At 39.3% G+C, this 21,427-nt stretch overlaps 1 protein-coding gene and 1 pseudogene across 4 annotated transcripts in view; one reads left to right on the top strand and one right to left on the bottom strand.

The window, feature by feature from the left end:
- Nucleotides 1-2,781: 2,781 nt before the first annotated feature.
- On the bottom strand, nucleotides 2,782-4,748 carry LOC110102423 (annotated as a pseudogene).
- Nucleotides 4,749-14,852: 10,104 nt separating this feature from the next.
- The window catches only part of LOC110102417, a 28,574-nt gene continuing 21,999 nt past the window's right edge, over nucleotides 14,853-21,427 (top strand). For 3 of the 4 annotated variants that reach the window (XM_020830752.2, XM_020830751.2, XM_020830750.2), the window contains exon 1: nucleotides 14,853-15,710. In XM_020830752.2, coding sequence (XP_020686411.1) covers nucleotides 14,985-15,710 — 726 coding nt within the window. In that variant the 5' untranslated portion in view covers nucleotides 14,853-14,984. The remainder of the gene's footprint in view (nucleotides 15,711-21,427) is intronic. The other variant, XM_020830753.2, reaches the window with a different exon arrangement.

Genomic DNA, 21,427 nt, shown 5'->3' with positions numbered 1-21,427 from the left:
TTATTTAATAAATTGTAGATAAAACTAATATATAAATAATAATATATAAAAAGAATATTTATATAATATTATATATGAAAATAATACGTGATCATCATTCATCTCTCTCCCCCATTTCTCTCTTACTCTTATTATTGCTCTCTCTTTCCCGTTTTCTCTCTCCCTCCCTATCTCTCTCTATCTCTTGCTCTCTTTCTCTCTCCATTTATATTAATTTTTTTTATTTTGAGATGAATACGCTAAATTATAAAGTGCATTCAGATTTAGCCAATTGATTTAGCGTATTGTAAATACGCCAAAATATTTGGCGATTTTGCTCCGTTTTAAATTAATTTTTCAATACGCTCTTTAGGCTAAATTTAAAAAACACCGAGCTCCTTCTTAAAATTTGGCCAAAATAAAAAGTAGCAAATGAATGTGTTTCTCTCTCTCTCTCTCTCGTGAGAAGCAGCAGAAAATGCATGTGGGATTATTTTTCAAAGAAAACGAAGTGTTGATTTGAGTTTGCATAGAAAATGCAAAGCACCTTGGCGTTTTCTTTTGAAAACGAAAGCGATTCCTGTTTACTTGTATGCTCCATTAATTTTAATTTTTTTTTCTTGCTCCTATCCCTAAAACTTTTATGAAATATGCTCCTTTTAAAAATTTGCCCTAATATTTTTAAATGAGTCAGATCACGAGTTTATGAGTTGTGTCAGGTGACGCCGGCCGGAAGATCGGCGAAGGACAATTGAAACACCAAAAGGTTCGAATGCTACTTACCTTCTTCAGCGAGCTCCACCGGAGGATTTCCACCTTCCCGTCAAGCTCAGGTCACCACCTGTAATCCTACAGGATACAGTAAAACTCAATTGAAAGAGTTATCATATTTTTAATCCCCAAAGAATACCTCCCGCCTTTATTTGAATAGGCTTTATAGCCAGTGAATATACAACCAGAAACAAGAAAAGCTATACACTCAGCCATATGGAAAGAAAGAAAGAACTACTAAGTACAGGTGAGTAAAAACGGGGGAGGAAGATTCAAGCGGCGGCGTTCATGAAACAGGGGACACTCCTGTGTGATCAGGACTAGCTCAAACTTAGCTCGTTAGCTTATCGAGCTCGACTCATAAGCCATTTGCCGAGTCGAGTTTGAGCTGGCTCACGAGCGGCTTGACTCACTTACAGCCCTAGCTCGAGCTAGAGTCACGCCCGGCTTGACACACTTGCATTTTTTCAAAGGAAGAATGAGCTTTGCCGTAAAGATTGGAAGTCCTTATTTGCTCCAAATTTGATCCATTGTGAGAAAAATAAACTTTTTTTTTTTTAGTTTTTAGGGAGCTTCATTATAAATATGAGAAATCTTCATCACCTTGGACCATTTTTATATTTTAACCCGACAATTTTTCTCTGAACACAACTCTCCTTGGCCTATTGGTTGAGAGCTAAGGCTTCCAACTAAGAGGTCTAAGGTTCGAGTCGCTGTGTATGCGTTGTGTGCATGAGTTTGCCTTAAATGGCCTAAATGTCCCAAAAAAAAAAATTTCTGTGAGTCTGCAAAGTGAATCATGGCCCTCTGAACCCAATATGTATGTCAAGATTAGTCAACACATTTTTCAAGAGACGATCAGAACCTCTGAAACACTTTTTAAAATATTCTTTAGTGGTAAATTTACCATACATCATGCTGCTCTTGATGGGGATCCGTTTCTTTCCAGTTTCCAGCTCTTTCATGTTATTTCATTGCAGTAAGCTGTCACAATTTTGTTTTCTTGTTTCTTTTAAGCATGTAAGTAATTCTTTACTTTAATGAAATTCGGGCTTGGCCCTGCTTTTCCCAAAAAAAATAAAAAATAATTACCATACATCCCATGCATGTATGTTCTCCAATTCAATCTAGATAGAATAAGATAAAACTCTCATTTAAGCTAATTTTATAAAAATTTTGAAGCTGTTGTTTGTACAAACTTAATTATTTGTTTGAGATCAACCATAACATAAAACTTTATTTACTTAAGGCATCTCCAATCGAAAATCTCATGTTGCACTCCGACATGCAGTGAAACTTAAAAATGTTGTGATCCATCTCCATTCGAACTCCATTTTGTACGCTTCTGCGAAAGTAATCGTCTTTCTCCTCTTTGGCACGTTTCATCGGCAAATCATGTTGAGATAGAAAAATCGTGTATGTGAACAGTACAACGCAATTATTGATGTCTCACTATTCGCCCGCAATGGCCGCAAGCAAATAGTGGAAGATTTGAAGTTCAGTTGGAGCGACTGAAGACGTCGTACGCATGTTTAAGATTCAGTTGGAGATGATCTTAGGCAAAGCTTTTTTTTCTTTTTTTTTTTTTAAGAATTTTTAGAATTTAAAACTTTTTTATTAATAACCTAAGCTGTCAATCAATAGGGCAATAAATGAGGTACATTTTTATTTCCAAGTCTTCCTTTGGCCTTTTAGAGCCCATTGTCAACGAATTTTTATTTGGTCTTGACACCTGACGTAGCTCTACATCCGGATACCAATAAAATGTCGCCACGTGTTCTCTCTTTACCGCGCGGCCCGCAACCCGACCAGGAATATTGCTATGTATTAACTGATTTGTGCAGATCAAGATATTGCTAGGTTTTTGCTCGGTATTGTTCGGTAATGAGAAATACCATTGTGTCAAGATTAATACCTAGCAATACCGAGCAATACTTAGTTTTTGCTCGGTATTATTCGGGTATTGTATTGATAGAGCGGTATTTCTCGTTATTGCCAAGTAATACCTAGCAATACACGAACATAGCAATATCGGGTTCCGGTTCGGGTCGGGTCGTCGGGCCGCGCGGTAAAGAGTAAGAGCACGTGGCGACATATTATTGATGTCCGGATGTAGAGCTACGTCAGGTGTCCGGACCTAATAAAAATTCATTGTCAACTGGTCCACACAAGCTTAATGACCGAATGTCCCTAACTAACCTCTCGAACTCCAATCTGGAACACCCACCGACGCCCACGCTCATCGCAATCTCCGCCGCCATTTCCGCCGACACTCGCCGGAGCTCCTCCGCCTTCTCTCCGTCCATCGCGGCCCTCACCATACTCTCCATCATCTCCCTCCCATACACATCCTTTACATCCAGACCTACCTTCCACAACTCTCCAACTAACCTACTATTAACCAACTGATCCCACAACCTCGGCCAACACACCATTGGCACCCCTGCAGCTGCACTCTCCAACGTTGAATTCCACCCGCTGTGCGTAAAGAAGCAGCCCACCGCACGGTGCCGCAGGACCTCCTCCTGTGGCGCCCACGCCACCAGTCTTATTCTCTCCTCCGACTCTGCCGTCTTCAACTCCACTGCTCCACCAGCCACCAAGTCCGACCTTACCACCCACAAGCACCGGTGACCGCTGCCGACGAACCCGCGCCACAACTCCAGAAACTCTTCCCGCGTCAGCTGTGCGAGGCTGCCAAAGCTGATATAGACGACGGAGCGCGCGGTCGGGCTGGGAATCTAGCCAGGAGAGGGCGGAGCAGTCCTCACCCAAGAGACTGGAGGAGATAGAGGACGAGGTGATAGATTCGACGACGGCGTGGAGTGGGCCGACGGCGTAGGTGTTCGGTGAGATGGAGCGGATTCGAGAGAGGATGGAGGCTTCGAGGGAGTTCGAGCTGTTGATGATAAGTGCTTTTGACCGCATGCTGGTGGCGGAGATGTTTGCGAATAGTTGAAGCTCTTCGTCTTCAGCTTCCGTTGCTTTTCGACACATGCTTGGTAGGTCCCGACGCCGGAGATAGCTTTCCATGGCCGGCACGCTCTTTATAAGTTCATCAAGATCTGCATCGCCTGCAGGTTTAATACTTTAAATAATGCCCAAAAATTGGACTTTTTTTTTATATGAACTACAAACAGAAGAAGAAGAATAAAAAACAATGAACTGAAAATTTGCTTGCGGCCACCTGGAAAAGGGAGCTCGCCGGCCTGTATCATCTGAGGGAAGCGGACACAGATCCAAAGAGCGGATGCACTAATAGTTTGGAACACAATCACAGGAATCCCCAAAGCCTGAGCCGCGTCCATGGCAAATGGTAGTACTCCATCCACGATTAAGCAGGTAACCGGCGGCCAACCGTTGGGATCTCGCCTCCCGCCAGCCAGAAGCAGCGAATGAAAATAATCAATGGAGTGGGTTCTAAGCGAATTGAGGAGCTCGGTTATATGGGGGAGGGAGCGCGGGCAGTCTTCCGGTAGGCCGTCGGGGATGGAGAGAAAGCGGAAGTTGGGACGGAGAGAGAAGCGGTTGAGGAGGCGGTTGTTGTGTTCGGTGTTGAGGAAGCTTATAATAAAGCCGTCGGCGAAGGAGAGCGCTTCAGCTAAGCGGAGCATTGCGGTTATGTGGCCTTGGAGGGGGCAGGGAAAGATGAGAACATGAGCTTCTTGTTGCTGGTTTTCGTCTGCCATCTCCATTCTTTTTTTTTTTCAGGGGCTAAGAGAAACTGCGCGCCTTATCCTTGACAGAAGAAAGGAGTTGACAGGACGAGCAGGTAGATACGCTTGCCGCTTGGCTTAGTAAACTACACGTGCATCATTTGCATGCGAATAAAATTAAAAAAAAAATAGTATTAGATAGCTAAATTCGAGCCCCTCCGTCCATTCGCTCTTCCTGGTAAGTCTGAACTGGACGATGATGATGCTCCCATTAGCAGGGCCCTTGGACGGTCTTCGGGCAACCAGGGTTCCATTTTTATCGTGCCTATTTCTTTTTCTGAGTCCAGTTCTGTTGGGCTTGGGAGCTGGGTTGTTTTCTTGGCTGCGGGCGTTTCATCAATACATGGTGCCGGTTTGGACTCCTTCAGCTGGTCTTCCTTTTTGACCTTTTCCTTCTACCTCAGTTTTTGGGTTATTTCTTTAGTCAAATTATTGTAATTGGTGGTATAGTTGGGATTTTATTTCCTCTTTTTGGCCCTTTTGTTGTTTTTTGGTTATCAAGGGCTCTTTACTTGTAATTTTTCTTCTTCTTAATATATGGGCTTATGCCCCAAATTTTTCCAAAAAAAAAAAAAATTTTTTCAGGGGCTAAGAGAAACTGCGCGCCTTATCCTTGACAGAAGAAAGGAGTTGACAGGACGAGCAGGTAGCTACGCTTGCCGCATGGCTTAGCCTAAAATTTAAAGAAAAACAGTTTGGCTGTACCGTCTCTAGTAAACTACACGTGCATCATTTGCATGCGAATAAAATTAAAAAAAAATAGTATTAGATAGCTAAATTCGTTTGTATACTTTTTTTTTTGTAAAAACTAAAAAGATAAAATTATAATTTTATTTTATGAATGATTCTAATTATTAATTATCTTAGTGGAAAGTTATAGATACTGCTTTTATATAATAATTCTGTATATATTATTTTTATTTATTTTTGACCGTTTTAAAAAATTAATCAAAGTTTAAGTCCAAAAAAACCATGTGAATAATTTGTGATGGCTCATGTTATGCAAGAAGCATATATTCAAACAAAAAACTAAGCAGTAGTAATTTTGTTTGATCATCTTCATTATTATTACCACTCTTTTCTAACCATATATTTGATCGTCAACCAAAAAAACCATGGTGAATAATTTGTGATGGCTCATGTTATGCAAGAAGCATATATTCAAACAAAAAACTAAGCAGTAGTAATTTTGTTTGATCATCTTCATTATTATTACCACTCTTTTCTAACCATATATTTGATCGTCAACATTTATTGTTGCTTAGATTTAATTGAACTATTGATAAAAAAATCATTATTGTTGCGTCCTGGAATACTCGCGGCGATAGGAAAATATATAGTTTAATGTTCTAGCATTATACGAAGATCCAGCACACAAGCAAATGAAATAGATAGCGTAGCTTTCATAAGAGACACTAGAATTTTTATGTGAAAATTTCTAAAAAAGAGAAAAAACAACGGGGCATGGCCCATTTTGAATGAATCCACTAGTATTTGCAGTCGATTACAAATGAGGCCTTCATTGGGAGGAGGTTTGGCTTGATGTCACAAATGTACATCATATAAAACACATTTTGTAGTGGGAGTTACAATAATCAACATAGACATATTTGTTTATGTCGGTGGGACCATAATCGATATCATAGATGTCAGAAAGATCATAATAGGCGACGGAGGTTGAAAGGATCGTAATCGGCAGGAGATAGGGGTCAGAAAGATCATGATCTGACGAGAGAGGTTGGAAGGACAGTAGTCGGCAGAAGATCGGGGTCCGGAGGTGGTCTAGCGAAACTCAAGGCCTCAAGTAGTGGTCCGACAGAGCTCAAGGCCTCAAGTAATGGTCTAGCGGAACTCTAAGCCTCAAGTGGTGGTTTGGCGGAGCATAGGACCTCAAGTGGTGGTTTGGCGGAGATCAGGGCATTAGTTGGTGATCTGGCGGAACTCAGGGCCTTAATTGGTGGTCCAGTGGAGCTCATGGCCTCAAGTGGTGGTCCAGCGGAGATCAGGGCATCAGATGGTGGTCTAACAGAACTCAATGTCTCAAGTGGTGCGTCAGGTGGTGGTTCAGCGGAACTCAGGGCCTCAAGTGGTGGTTCGGTGGAGCTCAGGGCCACAAGTGATAATTTGGCGTAGCTTAGAGATTTAGGTGGTGGTCCAGTGAAACTCAAGGTCTAAAGTGGTGATCCGGCGGAGCTCAGGGCCTTAAGTGATTGTCCAAGGGAGCTTAGGTGATCAAGTGGTTATTTGGCGGAACTCAGAGCCTCAAGTGGTGGTTCAGCGGAGCTCTGGGAGTCAGGTGGTGGTCCGGCGAAACTAAGGGCCTTAAGTGGTTGTCTGACAGAGCTCAAGACATCAGATGGTGGTCCAGTGAAACTCAGGGCCTCAAGTAGCGGTCCAGCAGAACTCCAACAGTGGTCAAGGAGGCATGAGCGATCTCCGGTCTCTCTCTTTTCTCCTTAGGCTTTAGGGGTCTCTTTTCAAGAGGAAGTGGGCTCTATTTATAGATTTATAGAGTTGTATGACCCATAAATAGGAGGAAGATCAAGAGTGAATAGGTAGTGGTTTGGATGGACAGCTTATGTTGAATCTCTTGATCATGGATAGTTCACTAGACATTTTTAAGGTCTTAATAATGTTGGAATTTCAAGATCTTAGGCTCGTTGGATTTTTCTCATCGAGCTGCTCGATGAGACTATAAGCATGTCATGTTTGAAAACCATTTAGTAATCCAAATTGTGGTTCCAACCCTCCAGTAGCACTGCATGCCCTCGATTTGGACCCATTTGGGCTCAAATTAAGTCGAATTTGGTGTCTCTAGGTTTGTACTTTTGAGACGTTCAGTTCGGCTATAAGTTTGCTGAAATCAGAGTTCAGATGATCTTCGATTGAATTTTTGAAGTTTCCAACTTGATTTCTCCTCGAGATTCGTGCTCGATCATCATAATATTTTTTATGATATATTAGTTACCCTCCTATTTTAAAATTTTTGATAATATACTTTATAGCTTTTGGGGCCGATTGGCTGTCAGCATGCTCTATAAATTAAGTCACCACTATTCTTGCAAAAATTGACAAATAATTATACAAGTACATTTTCTATGGATGAGAAGTGATGGAGGGGAATATGAATAAGATAAATTCTCTATTGTGAGTTTTCCAATTAAATCAAAAATATAATTGAGCAATTATTGCACTAAGCCATTCAAATGTAATACTAAATGAAGCCTGAGCATTACCATAGAAAAGGTATCCGGTGAAATACTAAAACCTTTTTCTTTTTTAACTTTTACATAGCTCTTCAACCACTTAAATGACAAGCCATAATTGCTTTTTTACATCTAGGTTCAAATTTTCTTAGGCCTGTAAAGGCAAACCCTTTGGAGTGGTTATTGCGTTCGGACACTGAACGTGTCCAGAGACCAATAAAAAAGTGCCACATCACTAGGCGCTCGGTACCGACCGCGATACTACTCGATACCCTCGATACGTTGTTCAAACATAATAATTTTTCCGCCCTTTGAGGTATAGCTCTTCCAATGCAGTCGTTTATAGCTACATCTTTTATTTTTATTTTTTTAATTTAGTGGTGGGGCCCACTATTTTTTGGTTTAATTTTTTTTTTAAATAAAGCAATCTAACTTTCTTTTAGTGGGCGATTTAAGAAACCACCTATTATGGGGTGTTTTAAGACACCGACCCATTTTTTTTTTCTAAATAGAGCCCCCTAACTTCCTTTTAGTTGGAGGTTTAAAAAACTGCTTGTTAGGGTGCGGTTTAAGAAACTGATCCAAAAAAAAAAAATTAACTTCCATAATTTCTCCCTCACACCTATAAATACCTCTTAAGGGGTATGAAACTTTGCACTTCTCCCTTATTTCTTCTTTCATTTGAGGCATTCCACTAACCTTGCATAGGCGGTATCCCATGTCCAGACCCAAGGCCCATCTCAACAAGAAGGAGACTTCTCCCCCTTCTCATTTTCTCACTCACGCTGAGGCATTACTCTAGTCGTGTTTAGGTGGTATCCCCTGTCTAGGTCTGGAGCCCCTTACTGAGTAGAAGTTTCCTCCTCCTTTTTTGAGAGATTCTGCGGAGGTCCGATGTTAGTCGGTTGAAGTCTGGGATCGGACAAAAGTTCGACGTCGAGTAGAAGTCCGGTGATGGGTGGAAATTTGGCATTGGGTAGAAGTCTGACGAGAGTCCGGAGGTGGGTAGTTGTCCGATGACAGGTAAAAATTCAGCGTCGGGTAGAAGTCCGACGAGAGTTCGGTGACAGGTAGTAGTCTGATAACGGGTAGAAATTCAATGTTGGTGAGAAGCCCGACGAAAGCTCGACGACACATAGTAATTCGACGATGGGTAGTAATTCATTGTCGGATAGAAGCCTTATAAAAGTATGACGATGGGCAGAAGTTCGTCGACTGGTAAAAATTTTGCGTCGGGTAGAAGTATGACAAAATTTTGGCGATGGGTAAAAATCCGACGATGGGTAGTAATTTAACATCGGGTAGGAACCTGGTGAAAGTTCGATGAAGGGTAGAAATTTGACATCAGGTAGAAGTCCAATGTCTTGAAGAATTCCATCGACGGGTAGAAGTTCGACGACGGGTAAAAATTTAGCATCGAGTAGAAGCCCAATGAAAGTCTGGCGACGAGCAGATGTCCGAAGACAGGTAGAAATTCATCGTCGGGGAGAAGCTCGATGAAAGTCTGGCGATAGATAGAAATTCAACATCAGGTAGAAGTCCGACATCGGGAAGAAGTCCGATGACGTGTATAAGTCCAACGACGGGTAAAAATTTAGCATCGGGTAGAAGTCCGACAAGAGTCTAGTGACGAATAGTAGTTCAATGACGGGTAAAAATTCAGCATCTGGTAGAAGTTCGGCGAGAGTTCGACGATGGGTAGTAGTCCGACGATAAGTAAAAATTCAAAGTTGAGGAGAATCCCGATAAAAGTCTTGTGATGGGTAGTAATTCGACGACGGGTAGTAATAAAACATTAGGTAGAAGCTCGATGAAAGATTGGAAATGGGTAGAAGTCCATTGACGGGTAAAAATTTTATGTCAGGTAGAAGTCTAAAAAAAAGTGCGAAGATTGGTAGTAATTCAACTTCGGGTAGGAGCCCAACGAAAGTCCGAAAAACAGTAGAAATTTGGTGTCGAGTAGAAATTCGATGTCAGGGAGAAGCCTGATGAAAGTTTAGCTACAGGTAGAATTATGATGACGGGTGAAAATTCAGTGTCGGATAGAAGTCCAACGTCGGGAAGAAGTCCGATGACGAGTAAAAAGTCTAATTGTGGGTAGAAATTTGGTATCGGGTAGAAGTTCGATGAGAGTATGACAACGGGTAATAATCCGATGACGGGTAGAAATTCAGCGTCGAGTAGAAGCCTAATGAAAGTTTGACAAATGGCAAAAGTCTGATGACGAGTAGAAATTCAACATTGGGGAGAAGCCCGACAAAAGTCCGGCGACGGGTAGTACTCCAACGGCGGGTGGAAATTTGGCATCAAGTAAAAGTCTAACGTTAGGAAGAAGTCCAGTTACGGGCAGAAGTCCAACGTCAGATATAAATTTGGCGTCAGGTAGAACCAAATGAAAGTCTATCTATGTGCAGTAGAGCGTTAGTTAATAGAATCTGTCAAAGATATATGACTTATCTAATGTTATATATTAGAGCACTGCTCGATGATATTAATCTATATGGAAGAGGTCAAGAGAATCCATAAAGGATGTTTGCTGAGGTTGTATGTCAGAGACATGCTCGATGACATTAACCAATATGGAGGCAGTCGGTAGAATCCACCAATGATGTATGACCTATTCGGATTGTATGTTAGAGTCATGCTCGATGATATAAACCTATATAGAAGAGGACAAGGGAATCCACCAAGAATATATGACCTATCTGAGGTTGTATGTCAGAGCCCTGCTCGATGTCGTTAACATATATGGAAGAGGTCGAGAGAATCCACCAATGATGTATAACCTATCTGAGGTTGTATGTTAGAGCATTGCTCGATGACGTTAATATTATATAGGAGATCAAGAAAATCCATCAAAAATATATGCCCTATCTGAGGTTTTATGTCAAAGTACTACTCGATGATGTTAACTTATATGAAAGAGGTGTGATCGAATCTCCATGGGATTGATCATCCAGTGATTAAGACATAATAAAGATTGTGTATTTCTTGAATCAAATATTTAAGATTTGATTAACATCCTCCTATGATGTTTGACCTATCTGAGATTGTATGTCAAAGCCCTGCTCGATGATATTAACATATATGGATGAGGTCAAGATAATCCACCAAGGATGTATGACCTATATGAGGTTATATGTCAGATCCCTACTCGATGATGTTAATCTGTGTAAAAAAGGTCAAATCAAATCCCCCTGGGATTAATCAACCAGTGATTAAGATATAATAAAGATTGCATATTTCTTGAATCAAGGATTTAAAATTTGATAGACATCGTCCTAGAATAGTTAACCTATATGATGTTGTATGTCAGAGCCCTACTCGATGACGTTAACCTGTGTGCAAGAGGTCGAGAGAATCTACCAAGGATGTGTGACATATCCGAGGTTGTATGTTAGAGCCTTGTTATATGATGTTAACATGTGTGGAAGAGGTCGAAGTGAATCCCCCTATGATTCATTTTGCCTTGATCGGGAGGGGGCAAACATCGCATATATCCTGAATCAAAGGTGAAGATTGATTTATCTTTAGACCATTACTACTTTTTTTAGATCGAAATTAGGACCTTCTCCAAGGAGTAAAAGTCCAACAAGAGATTATATAAACTTATAATTGATTAGAAATATCCTTGCATTTATTGGGATTTTCAGAAAATATCATCATGATGTTGAAAGCATTGGAGAATCTTTTTTACCATGGTTGGAGTTAAATTTGCCCCCAGTCCGCATCTGATTCTTATGAAATTGATGCATCAATGGATAATATTAGGATGTTGATAAGAGCGAACTTTTAAGATTGTAGCAATAGTTGCCCCCAAGTCAAGAACTATGTTCCCACAGACGGCGCCAAACTGTTGCGTCCTAGAATATTCATGGCGATAGAGAAATATATAGTTTAATGTTTTAGCATTGTATGAAGATCCATTACATAAGCAGATGAAAGAGATAGCATAACTTTCATAAGAGACACTAGAGTTTTTATGTGGAAACCCCTAAAAAGGGGGGGAAATCATGGGGCCTGGCCCAGTTTGAATGAATTCACTAGTATTTGAAGTCAATTATAAATGAGGCCCTTCTTTGGGAGAAGGCCTTAGCTTGATGTCACAAATGTATATCATATAGAATGCATTAATAGTGGGAGTTACAATAATTAATATAGACATGTTTGTTTAAGTCAGTAGGACCAAAGTCGATATGATAAAGGTCAAAAAGATCGTAGTAGGCGATGAAGGTCGAAAGGATCGTAGTCGATAGGACATAGGGGTCAAAATGATCGTTGTTTGGCGAGGGAGGTCGAATGGACCGTAATAGGTAGAAGACCGGGGGTCAGGTGGTGGTCTGGCAAAACTCAGGGCTTCAAGTAGTTGTCCAGCAGAGCTCAGGGCCTCAAGTGGTGGTCTGGCATAACTCAGTGCCTCAAGTGGTGGTCTGACGGAGCACATGTCCTCAAGTGGTGGTTCGGCGGAGTTTAGGGCATTAGGTGGTGGTCTGACGGAACTCAGGGCCTCAAGTGATGGTCTGCCGGAACTCCGACAGTGGCCGAGGAGGCAAGAGCGATCTCTGATCTCTCTCTTTTCTCCTTAGGCTTAGGAGTCCCTTTTCAAGAGGAATGGAGGCTCTATTTATAGATTTCGTGGAGTGGTATGGCCCGTAAATAGAAGGAAGATCAAGGGTAAATAGGAAGTGGTTTGGATGGACGGCTAATGTTGAATCCCTTGATCATGCAATGTTCCTTAAATATTTGAAGGTCTTATTGATGTCAGAATTTTGTGATCTTCACTACAGGAAAATCACCCATTTCCGGCGGCCTTTTCCGGCGAAAATTGAGCCTTTTCTGGTGGTTAAAATTCCACCGATAAAAATGATGCCGGAAAATAAATTCCGGCGGTTTTTTCCGGCGGCTAATTATTCTGGCGGCTTGCCGGCGGTCTTAAACCACCGGTCAAATTAAAAAATAAAATAAAAAAAATCCTAGCGTGCCACGCCCCACCGCGACAATATTAATTAAATAGTTAATATAACTTTTAATAATTATTTGTTAAATCATTTAAATAGTTAAAATTTATTCATTTTTTCTTTAATTTTTTTAAAAGCTGTCAAAAAATTGGAAAAGCTGCCGGAAAAAGCTGTCGAGAAAGTGCCAAAAAGCCGCCGGAAAATTCCGCCGGAAATTAGTAATTTTCTTGTAGTGCTTGGTCTCGTTGGATTTGTCTTGTCGAGTCGCTCGATTCGATTATAAGCATGTCATGTTTGAAAACTATTTGGTAATCCAAATTGTGGTTTGAACCCTCCAGCAGCACTTCGGGCCCTTGATTTGGACTCATTTGAGCTCGGATTAAGTCGAATTTGGTGTCGTTGGGCTTGTACTTCTGAGACATTCAGTTCGACTATAAGTTTGTTGAAACCAAATTTCAAATGGTCTCCGATTAAATTTTTGAAGTTTACAACTTAATTTTCCCTCGAGATTCATGCCCAATCAACATAATTTTTTGATGATATATCAATTATAATTAAGAGACAAAAGCATCAAGATCTGAAACATAAATAATTTTCTAAATAATGATATTTAAGTTCACCTAATTAAGAGAAATTATAGAAAAATAATGTTTTAACTTTGAATAACTAATTAAGTTAAATTAAAAAAAAAGTGAAATCCCTTCACTTGTAATTAATCATTCTGCAGTCTGCACCAGTAAAATCATAAAACAAAAAAAAAAGAACTAATTAACTTGATGTAATTGTATATAATCTAATATCTCCACTGCATCCAAACATTTAGAAAAAAAATTGAATTAAGCAAATATAAGTAAACTTATCTGAATAAAAAATACCAAAAAAAAAAAAAAAACACCGCCTACCGCTTGAATCTTCGCCTCTGAAACCTATTTCAGGCAATAAAGAATGAAGAGCCTACCACTTGATTTTTTTTTTTTAATATCTTTGCCGCTAAAACCAATATTTTCTAATCACCGAAGGAGAATGGTAACGACGCGGTTGTTTCTCCTTCCTCCAAGTTTAGTATATGAGGGCACGCAGTTGGCATGGCTGTCGTTTTGCATTCCTCTCATCAGGTGCGAGAATGAAAGGTTACCGTTTGGAATATGAAAGGTTGCAAAGCAGCAGTTAGCTTTAAGATGTAATGGTAATAATGTTGTTTACTGAATAAACTAAACTTTAATTATAATAAACTGATCATAACATTGAATATAACCTAATAATGACACCAAGTTTTAATGTAAAATTTATTTATGGAAATCTGCATTTAATAATTGTATTCTTGATATAAGCACGAATCTCAAGGAAAAAAAAATCAAGTTGAAAACTTCCAAAATTAAATTCAGGATCATATGAACTTTGATTTCAACAAACTTATAGTAGAATTGAACGTCTCAAAAATATGAACCCAAAGACACCAAATTCGCTCAATCTGAGCCCAAATGAGTTCAAATCAAAGACCCGAAGCACATTCGGAAGGTTCAAACCATAATTTGGATTACAAAAAAAATTTCAATCGTGACATGCTTATAGTTGAATCGAGCGGCTCGATGAAACAAATCTAACGAGCCCAAAATCATTGAATTATGATATCATTAAGACATTCAAATGCCTAGTAAACACTCTATGGTCAAGGGGATCAATATCGGCCATCCCTTCAAACTATTTCCAACATACCCTTGATCTTCCCCCTATATAATGGTCATGCCGCTCTTAGAAAATTATAAATAGACCCCTCATTCCTCAGTGTGAGGGGTGCTCGGCCCATTATGACGGAGATGGAGGATAGTTGACCGTGGCCGGTGGTAGTGGTTGCCTAGTTGGAGGAGAGCCACGTTGGTCAACAGTGGCGGTGGTGGTCAAAGGAGGAAGGGGATAGCAGGGGTGGCAATGCGATACATTAGTAGTATTTGGAAATTGCCCAAATCTTAGGAATTCCAAATATATCAAAAATGCATAAGCTGATGTATTTAAACATTATTTTTATTCTTTACATTCATTTTACTTCAAATCAAATACTAAGATTTTTAAAATTTTTACATTTAAAATACTTTAGCTCCTAAATACAGCATAACAAACACCCCTTAACATTTACTCCGCATTTGTCTTTATTCTCACAATAGATCCGAAATTTAAGAAATCCCCTATGTAATTTAATTAATGCCATTACCAAACAGAAAACCAGGTACATAATAATCAGTTCTGATAGCCTAAATCATTGCTGTTCCATCTGGTTCTCCTCAGTTCCCATTCTCCTCTCAGTTCCGTAGCTCTCCTCGAGCTCGTCGTTCAAATCCGTCCTCAAAGCTCTAAAAATGCTTTGCTCGATCTCCACCTCGAGGTCTAGCCCCAGTTGGCTCGATCGCCTTCACGCCTCCAAGGGCTTCACCGTCTCCTCGGATCTCGATCTCGACCACTTTCTCCAATCCAACTCCAACCCTAAGTCCACTCCGAGCCGAGATGCCATGGATGCCCTTCCCTGCGGGAAGAAGCTGCAGTCCCAGAAGAGGATCGTCTTCGATAAGGAGCAGCGCCTGTTCGATCTGATGAGCAACGTTCTCTCCGAGCTCTTCGTTATGGGAGAGCCGCGGGACTCAGCTGCATGTCTGAAAGGGGCGCGGAAGCAGCTGAATCCTAGGGCGTGCGTGCCCTCAGCCTCGGCCAGCGTGGATGGTGGGGCTTCGGCGATGTCACCTCCCAGCGCGGACAACAGCATTGCCGAGGCGAAGAGGGATCGGAAGAAGATAAAGAGGATGCGGGCGAACCCAGGGCATGCAGCAGGTTCGGATCCGTCCGTCTACACTGGCACAGTTGTGACGGTGATCGATACGAGCTCACCGGGCTGGAAGTCGGAGAAGCATTTTAGGAAGGGAATGGCGTGGAAAGGAAAGGAGAAGAAGGTGTTGAATGTAAGCAGGAAGAAGAGGAAACTGGGCTTGGTGGAGAAGTTGATTGTTGAGAAGGAGAGGGCAGAGAGGATGCGGCCTCTGGCCGAGTTGAAAGGACGGGAGCAGAACGAGAATGTGGAGTCGCAGAATGAAGTAAGTGATTTCGTATATTTCGTTTTGACATATCTGCTTCTCTTATGATTTTTTGACACTTGATTGGCTGCCTTTACCTTGTCGTATCTTTACTTCAATGGAAATTTAGGCTTCTTTTGGGACGTAAAATAAGGTTAATTGTTAGTATTAATTGAATAATGATTAATTCACTTTAATGAACTTTTAACTTATTGAATTATGAAAAATAAACTCAATTACTTTTCAAAGATGAGTGTGTAAAGGTAAAGTTAATTGTTTTGAAAAATATAAGCTTAATTTTGATTTTGAACTTTATGGCAATTATTTATTTTATTGAAATTTAGATTTACTTTAAATTCACTTATAAAAATGGGATAGAATTTGTTGTATGTTTCATTCCACAAGAAAGGATTTTATACAAGCATGGGGGAAGTTTTGGTAGGAAATATACAAGAATTAGGGAATGAAAAATAAATATATAATTAATCATAACTTGGAAAGTTCATGATTGATGAGACTTAATATTAATCCCATAGATAAGTGAGGTGGCATAAATCAAATAATGAAGGTGTCAGGAGATATAAATTTTGCCTTTTATATGTTGATTTGCATTTTATGCTAGATGTTGATTTGTATGTGGAGCACTCCCTATAAATAAAGTCATTCAATATAGGTTTTGATGCCAAGTTCTCACATAGGTGGTAGATTAGGCTATGTGGTGGAGGCAACTAGTTAGAGTTAAGTGCATAATATCATATACTTTTCACAAAAATGCAATAATTTTTAATTTTGTCATCAATTTTATGCTAGATGTTTCTTTGGAGTTGAGTCAATTTACCGATCTGCCTCTCAAATAGTAGATCAACTTGTATCTTGGTTTACTGTGCCTATATAAATTAGCCCATAATCTTTTTCTTTCTCACTGATTTCTGCTGCATTTTCTCTTCGTTATTGCTATTGTTGCTGTATGGAGATTGAATTCCTATTAAATTGGTATTATAGCATGATTTGAGACCTATGGCGCCGAAGAAAGTGGATACTTTGGAAGAAAAATTAGAAGGAGAAGCTGGCAAACTCAAATCTGAAATTGAATGGATCATGGAGGATGGTTTTCTAACCTAGAGGACATGATGAAGAAAATATTGGAGCTTTACACCCAACCAGTAACATAAGAGGCAAGAGCACGGGCGGGTGGCTAAAGAAGTGGGGAAACCCTAATATCGGCACAATGGGAGATGATCCAGAGGTGAAAATCTTGGTCGACAGGGAAATATGCCACCACTTGAACCGATAATTAGGAGGGAAATGAGAGAAGGATATGCATGAGGAGAAATTGGGAGAAAGAAACAACAAAGAATGATTTTGAGGAAGAGGATATCTATGAAAGGAGTGGTGGTGGGAGAGAACAATGGAGATATCACAATAATAGCCACATGGGAGGAGTCAGAGGTAGAAGAGGAAATTGTGATGAAAATGAAGGGGATCCAAGAGTGAGGAAGATGAAGATGTCCGTTTTTGTGGGAGAAGATACTCATGGGTGGATCTATAGGGTGGAGCACTATTTAAGTGCAATTCAGGCTCAGAACGAATCGAGGCGGATGCCTATAGTAGCTCTTGCGAGGCGTAAGCCTTGAATTGTTTGAGGCGTGCCTCGCTCATTTACGGGATGCATTCGCCTCAGTAGAACGAGTAAAAATAAATTTTAAAACTTAAACCTAACCTTTAAACCTTGGTTCACCTTGTTGTACTCTTCGACTTTGTCTGCTGCACGTAATGTAGAGTTTTGAACGAGTCGCTAACAACTTTTTTGCCTTTGTTGACGACATAACCGGTTCAATCAAAAGTCAAAATAGTGCGACAATGTTCCTTATTCGATAGAAAGTCTTGTAAGTTCGACGACACCCTTTCTATTGGATTAAAAATAAGGACACGTAAGGTAGACTTTTAAACGATTCACTCAAAGCTTCTTCGCCTTTGTCGACGATGTTCCCTATTCAATCGGTAGTCAGAGCAGTTCGACGACGCTCCCTGTTGGATCAAAAGTCACGTAAGTTGGATGACACCTTTTCTGTTGAATAGAAAGTCACATAAGGTTCCGCCCTTTCACATACGCCTCCTATTTTATTAAATATTTAAATGGTTTATTAACTTTTATTTTCATCACAAGTAGTAGAACCAACAAACTTATCCCAACTATTTTCAGTCAATTTAAATTTTTGTTTCCTATATTAAAATTTATTATTAAGTTATTATACAAAAAAATATTCAGTTTGATTTTACACAATTTTCTAATTTTGAGCCTTATGTCTCACCTCACGAATGTAAAACTCCACAATATACAATTGCACAATTTTAAACATTGGGGTGGAGAGGTACTTTGCGATGAATCGGCTGATGGAGGAGGAGAGACTCACGGTGGTGGCTTTATGCTTGGAGAGGAAGCTCTTGTCTTGGTATCAGTGGAGATATATGAGAGATCCAATTCAATTGTGGGGAAAGTTAAAAAATAGTTTATTAAAATATTTTTGAATCAGTTGGAAAGGAGACTTCTACGAGTAGTTCTTTGTTCTAGTTCAGGAAGGGACAATGATGGATTATCGGGAGAGGTTTAAGTATCTTTCTAGTCGATTAGGGAGGCTATCTGAAACAGTGTTGGAAGAGAATTTCATGAAGGGGCTCAAGCCAAATATCAAGATTGTTGTTCGGTTATTGAGGCCACGAGGGTTGGTGGAGGCTATGTGATGAGGTCATCGACAAACATTTTAGGCAGGTTTATCGGCGAAGGAATCGTAGATCGACGGCTACGATCGGGAGTTTATATTTTTGATGTTGTCATGTCTTTTATGTTATTTTTTTTATGCATCTTTTATTTCATGTACTAGTGACGATTTCGCCCTTATGAAGGCGTAGTGTTTGTTGTAGCCCAAGGGGCATGTGAGTCTTTTTTCTTTTCATGCTTTGAGACCTTTATAAAGGGGTCTCCTCTTATTGTATGAGGTTAATGTTTGATTAATAAAATTCTGAGATTTTTGTTCTTCTTTTCTTGCTTGAGAGCTTGAGAGAAAGAATGGAGGCCTAGGAGAGGCTCCACCCGAAGTACCCAACAGCCCACCTCGGTGAGCTCTTGGTATCAAAGTCTTTCGTCGCCTTCATCGTAGTGGTGCTCCTCATCCTCGCATGGTTCTTTCTTCTCCGCTAAAGCCCAAGAGTGAACGAGAGAGAAAGAGAGGGTACTCAAGGTGAACTTCTTTATTATTAATTGTGGGATTTTGTTATGAGCAATTAAGTAGATCTTTTTGTTTTGGAAGTGCTATGAATTGTTTGGTTATCTCAAAGCAAATCTTCGCCTAAGCAAGTCAATTACCTAGAACGAATTAATCCTTCATTTTATTGGTAATAAAATTTGTTTTGACAACGCTTTGAATAATTCTCATTTTAATTTCCAATCGCAATTCCTACATTGATTCACATCACTATGGAGCTAATTTAGTTGGTGGATGACAAAAACTCACTTGAGAGATGCAGCTAGGGCAGCAATACGGGAGTTTAATTGAAAGTTCTTTTAACAGTTGAGTCTTTTAGAGCATCTCCAATTTTATGATTAAATTTCATTGGGCTCTTGATAGTCTTGTGTCCCAAATTCCCTACTTTTTTAATAGGTGCTATGTATTTTTTGTGATATAAAGATCTCATGACAAAAGCATGCAATTTCAATGTCAAGGAAATGCTTTATCTTACCTACTTATATGAGCTCAAATTCTTGGAGCAACCTCCGTTGCAGTCATTATACCTTCCAAGTCTTTATTAGTTATGATGATGTTGTCAACATAAACTAGCAGTGACGAGATCCCCATAAAGCAAGGTTTAAAAAGGTAAAATTGGAAATTAAAGCATTTTGTCTTAGTGAGGTGAGGTGTAAGCCTTTAAAAAAAACTCATAAAATTTCAAATAATTCATAAAAGTGATAAAAATGAACTAAATAATTGAAATTTTTATTTGATTCAACATCATGAATATATAAACAACAATTAGGGAATGAAAAATAAGCACATAATTAATTACAATTAGGATAATCGATGGATTGCTGAGATGGCAACAATATCCTATGAATCAATGAGGTGTCATTATGTGAATAATTCCATGTGATTACGGAAGTAGGGGAGGATATATATTAGGCTAAATTGATGGAATTTCATTTTTCCACATTAACTTTTCTTAATTATGTAATGGTAGACTTAATCATTTTGAAAAGATAAGGTTAAAACATAATCTTAATTGTGATTATAAATCTAATGATATTTATATTTACTTTAATAAACTTTAATTCTATTTTTATTTAAATTTACTTGATTATCGTGAGAGCTCAACATTCACTCGGCCAAGCTTAAAATTGCTTAGTTAAATGATGTCAACATAGAGTATTTGATTGGGCGTAAAGGCTTAATTTAATTTGACTTAAGTTTGAATTAAGCCTCATCCAAACATGCCTTATGAATTTCTACGCTTTAGATGGCGATGATAAAGAACTTATTTCATTATGCGGTCTAAATAGTCCTCATGAATGGTTCTTGTGAGGTCCAATTTTGATAAACAAATCATTCCAAGGTTTTGAAATTTTAGGCGCTGGTGTTTATGGCTGATGGACTGGCTGAGTCGGTCTAGCCAATTAACTCTACCCCAGCAAGGGGGATAGGTTTAGCTGATGGCAGAAGAGACTTTTGGGCCCCACTAGTGTGGGCCGCCGGCAAGGAGAGAGGGGGGCTCAAAGAGAATTACAATTACCTTTAATTACTTATCATAGAAAACAAAAATTGGGAAGGAATTAGGAATGTTAGTTAGGGAGAGAGGGATGATTTTAATCATATTTGGAAGGGAATTAGAAAGTTTTATTTAGGGAAAGATAACTGATTTGAATTTAGATTTGGGAGGCAATTAGGAAAATTTATTTAGGATTAATTATGTTGTTTTATTTTCATTATGTGATTTATTGTTATGGAGTAATTTTCTTTGGAGTTGTTACTAGCGGCGCCTAGGGTTTGTGGAGAGTTGATTTATCTCTCAAATGGTAGATTAACTTGTATCTTGGTTGTTGTGCCAATATCAATAAAATTAGCTCATAATCTTATTCTTTCTTACTAATTTCTACTGCGTTTTCACTTCATTAATGTTGGTTTTTTTGTTATGTGGAGGTCGGATTCGTATCAAATTGGTATTAGAGCACCTTTTTTAGGACCTATGGCGGCTAAAGAAGGTTGATGCATTGGAGGAGAGGCTTGATGGGAAGTTGAAAATTTGAAATATGAATTCAGAGAGCGAATTTTAGCATTTGAGAGTAGATTTTCAAATCTAGAAGAGATGATGAAAATGATGTTAGAGTTTCAAACCAAGACAACATCGTCGGAGGCAAGAGCACTGTTGACTAGATAAGAAAGTGGGGAAAACCCTAATGTAGGGACAATGAGGGACAATCGGTGATGCAATCAAAAATTTGGAAGAGAGACCCAAATTTTTGATCACAAAAAAGAGACCTTACTAGGAAATAGAACATTACAAAACTTATAATAATTAGACAAATTAAACAAAACAAAACACAACTTTAATATTATAAAAGGACTCACAAACAAAAACTCTTACAAACGACACTTACAATTTGGACGCTTACAAACTTTGACACAAACAAAATGACTCAAACAAGACACCCTATAGTTGCTTCACATAGAGAAGAAGGATACTGATGG

The sequence above is a fragment of the Dendrobium catenatum genome, unplaced genomic scaffold, assembly GCF_001605985.2.
Source record: "Dendrobium catenatum unplaced genomic scaffold, ASM160598v2 fragScaff_scaffold_1374, whole genome shotgun sequence".
NCBI classification, from domain to species: domain Eukaryota; kingdom Viridiplantae; phylum Streptophyta; class Magnoliopsida; order Asparagales; family Orchidaceae; genus Dendrobium; species Dendrobium catenatum.
The sequence above is the reverse complement of the archived record's forward strand: the minus strand, read 5'-3'. Positions and strand labels throughout refer to the sequence as shown.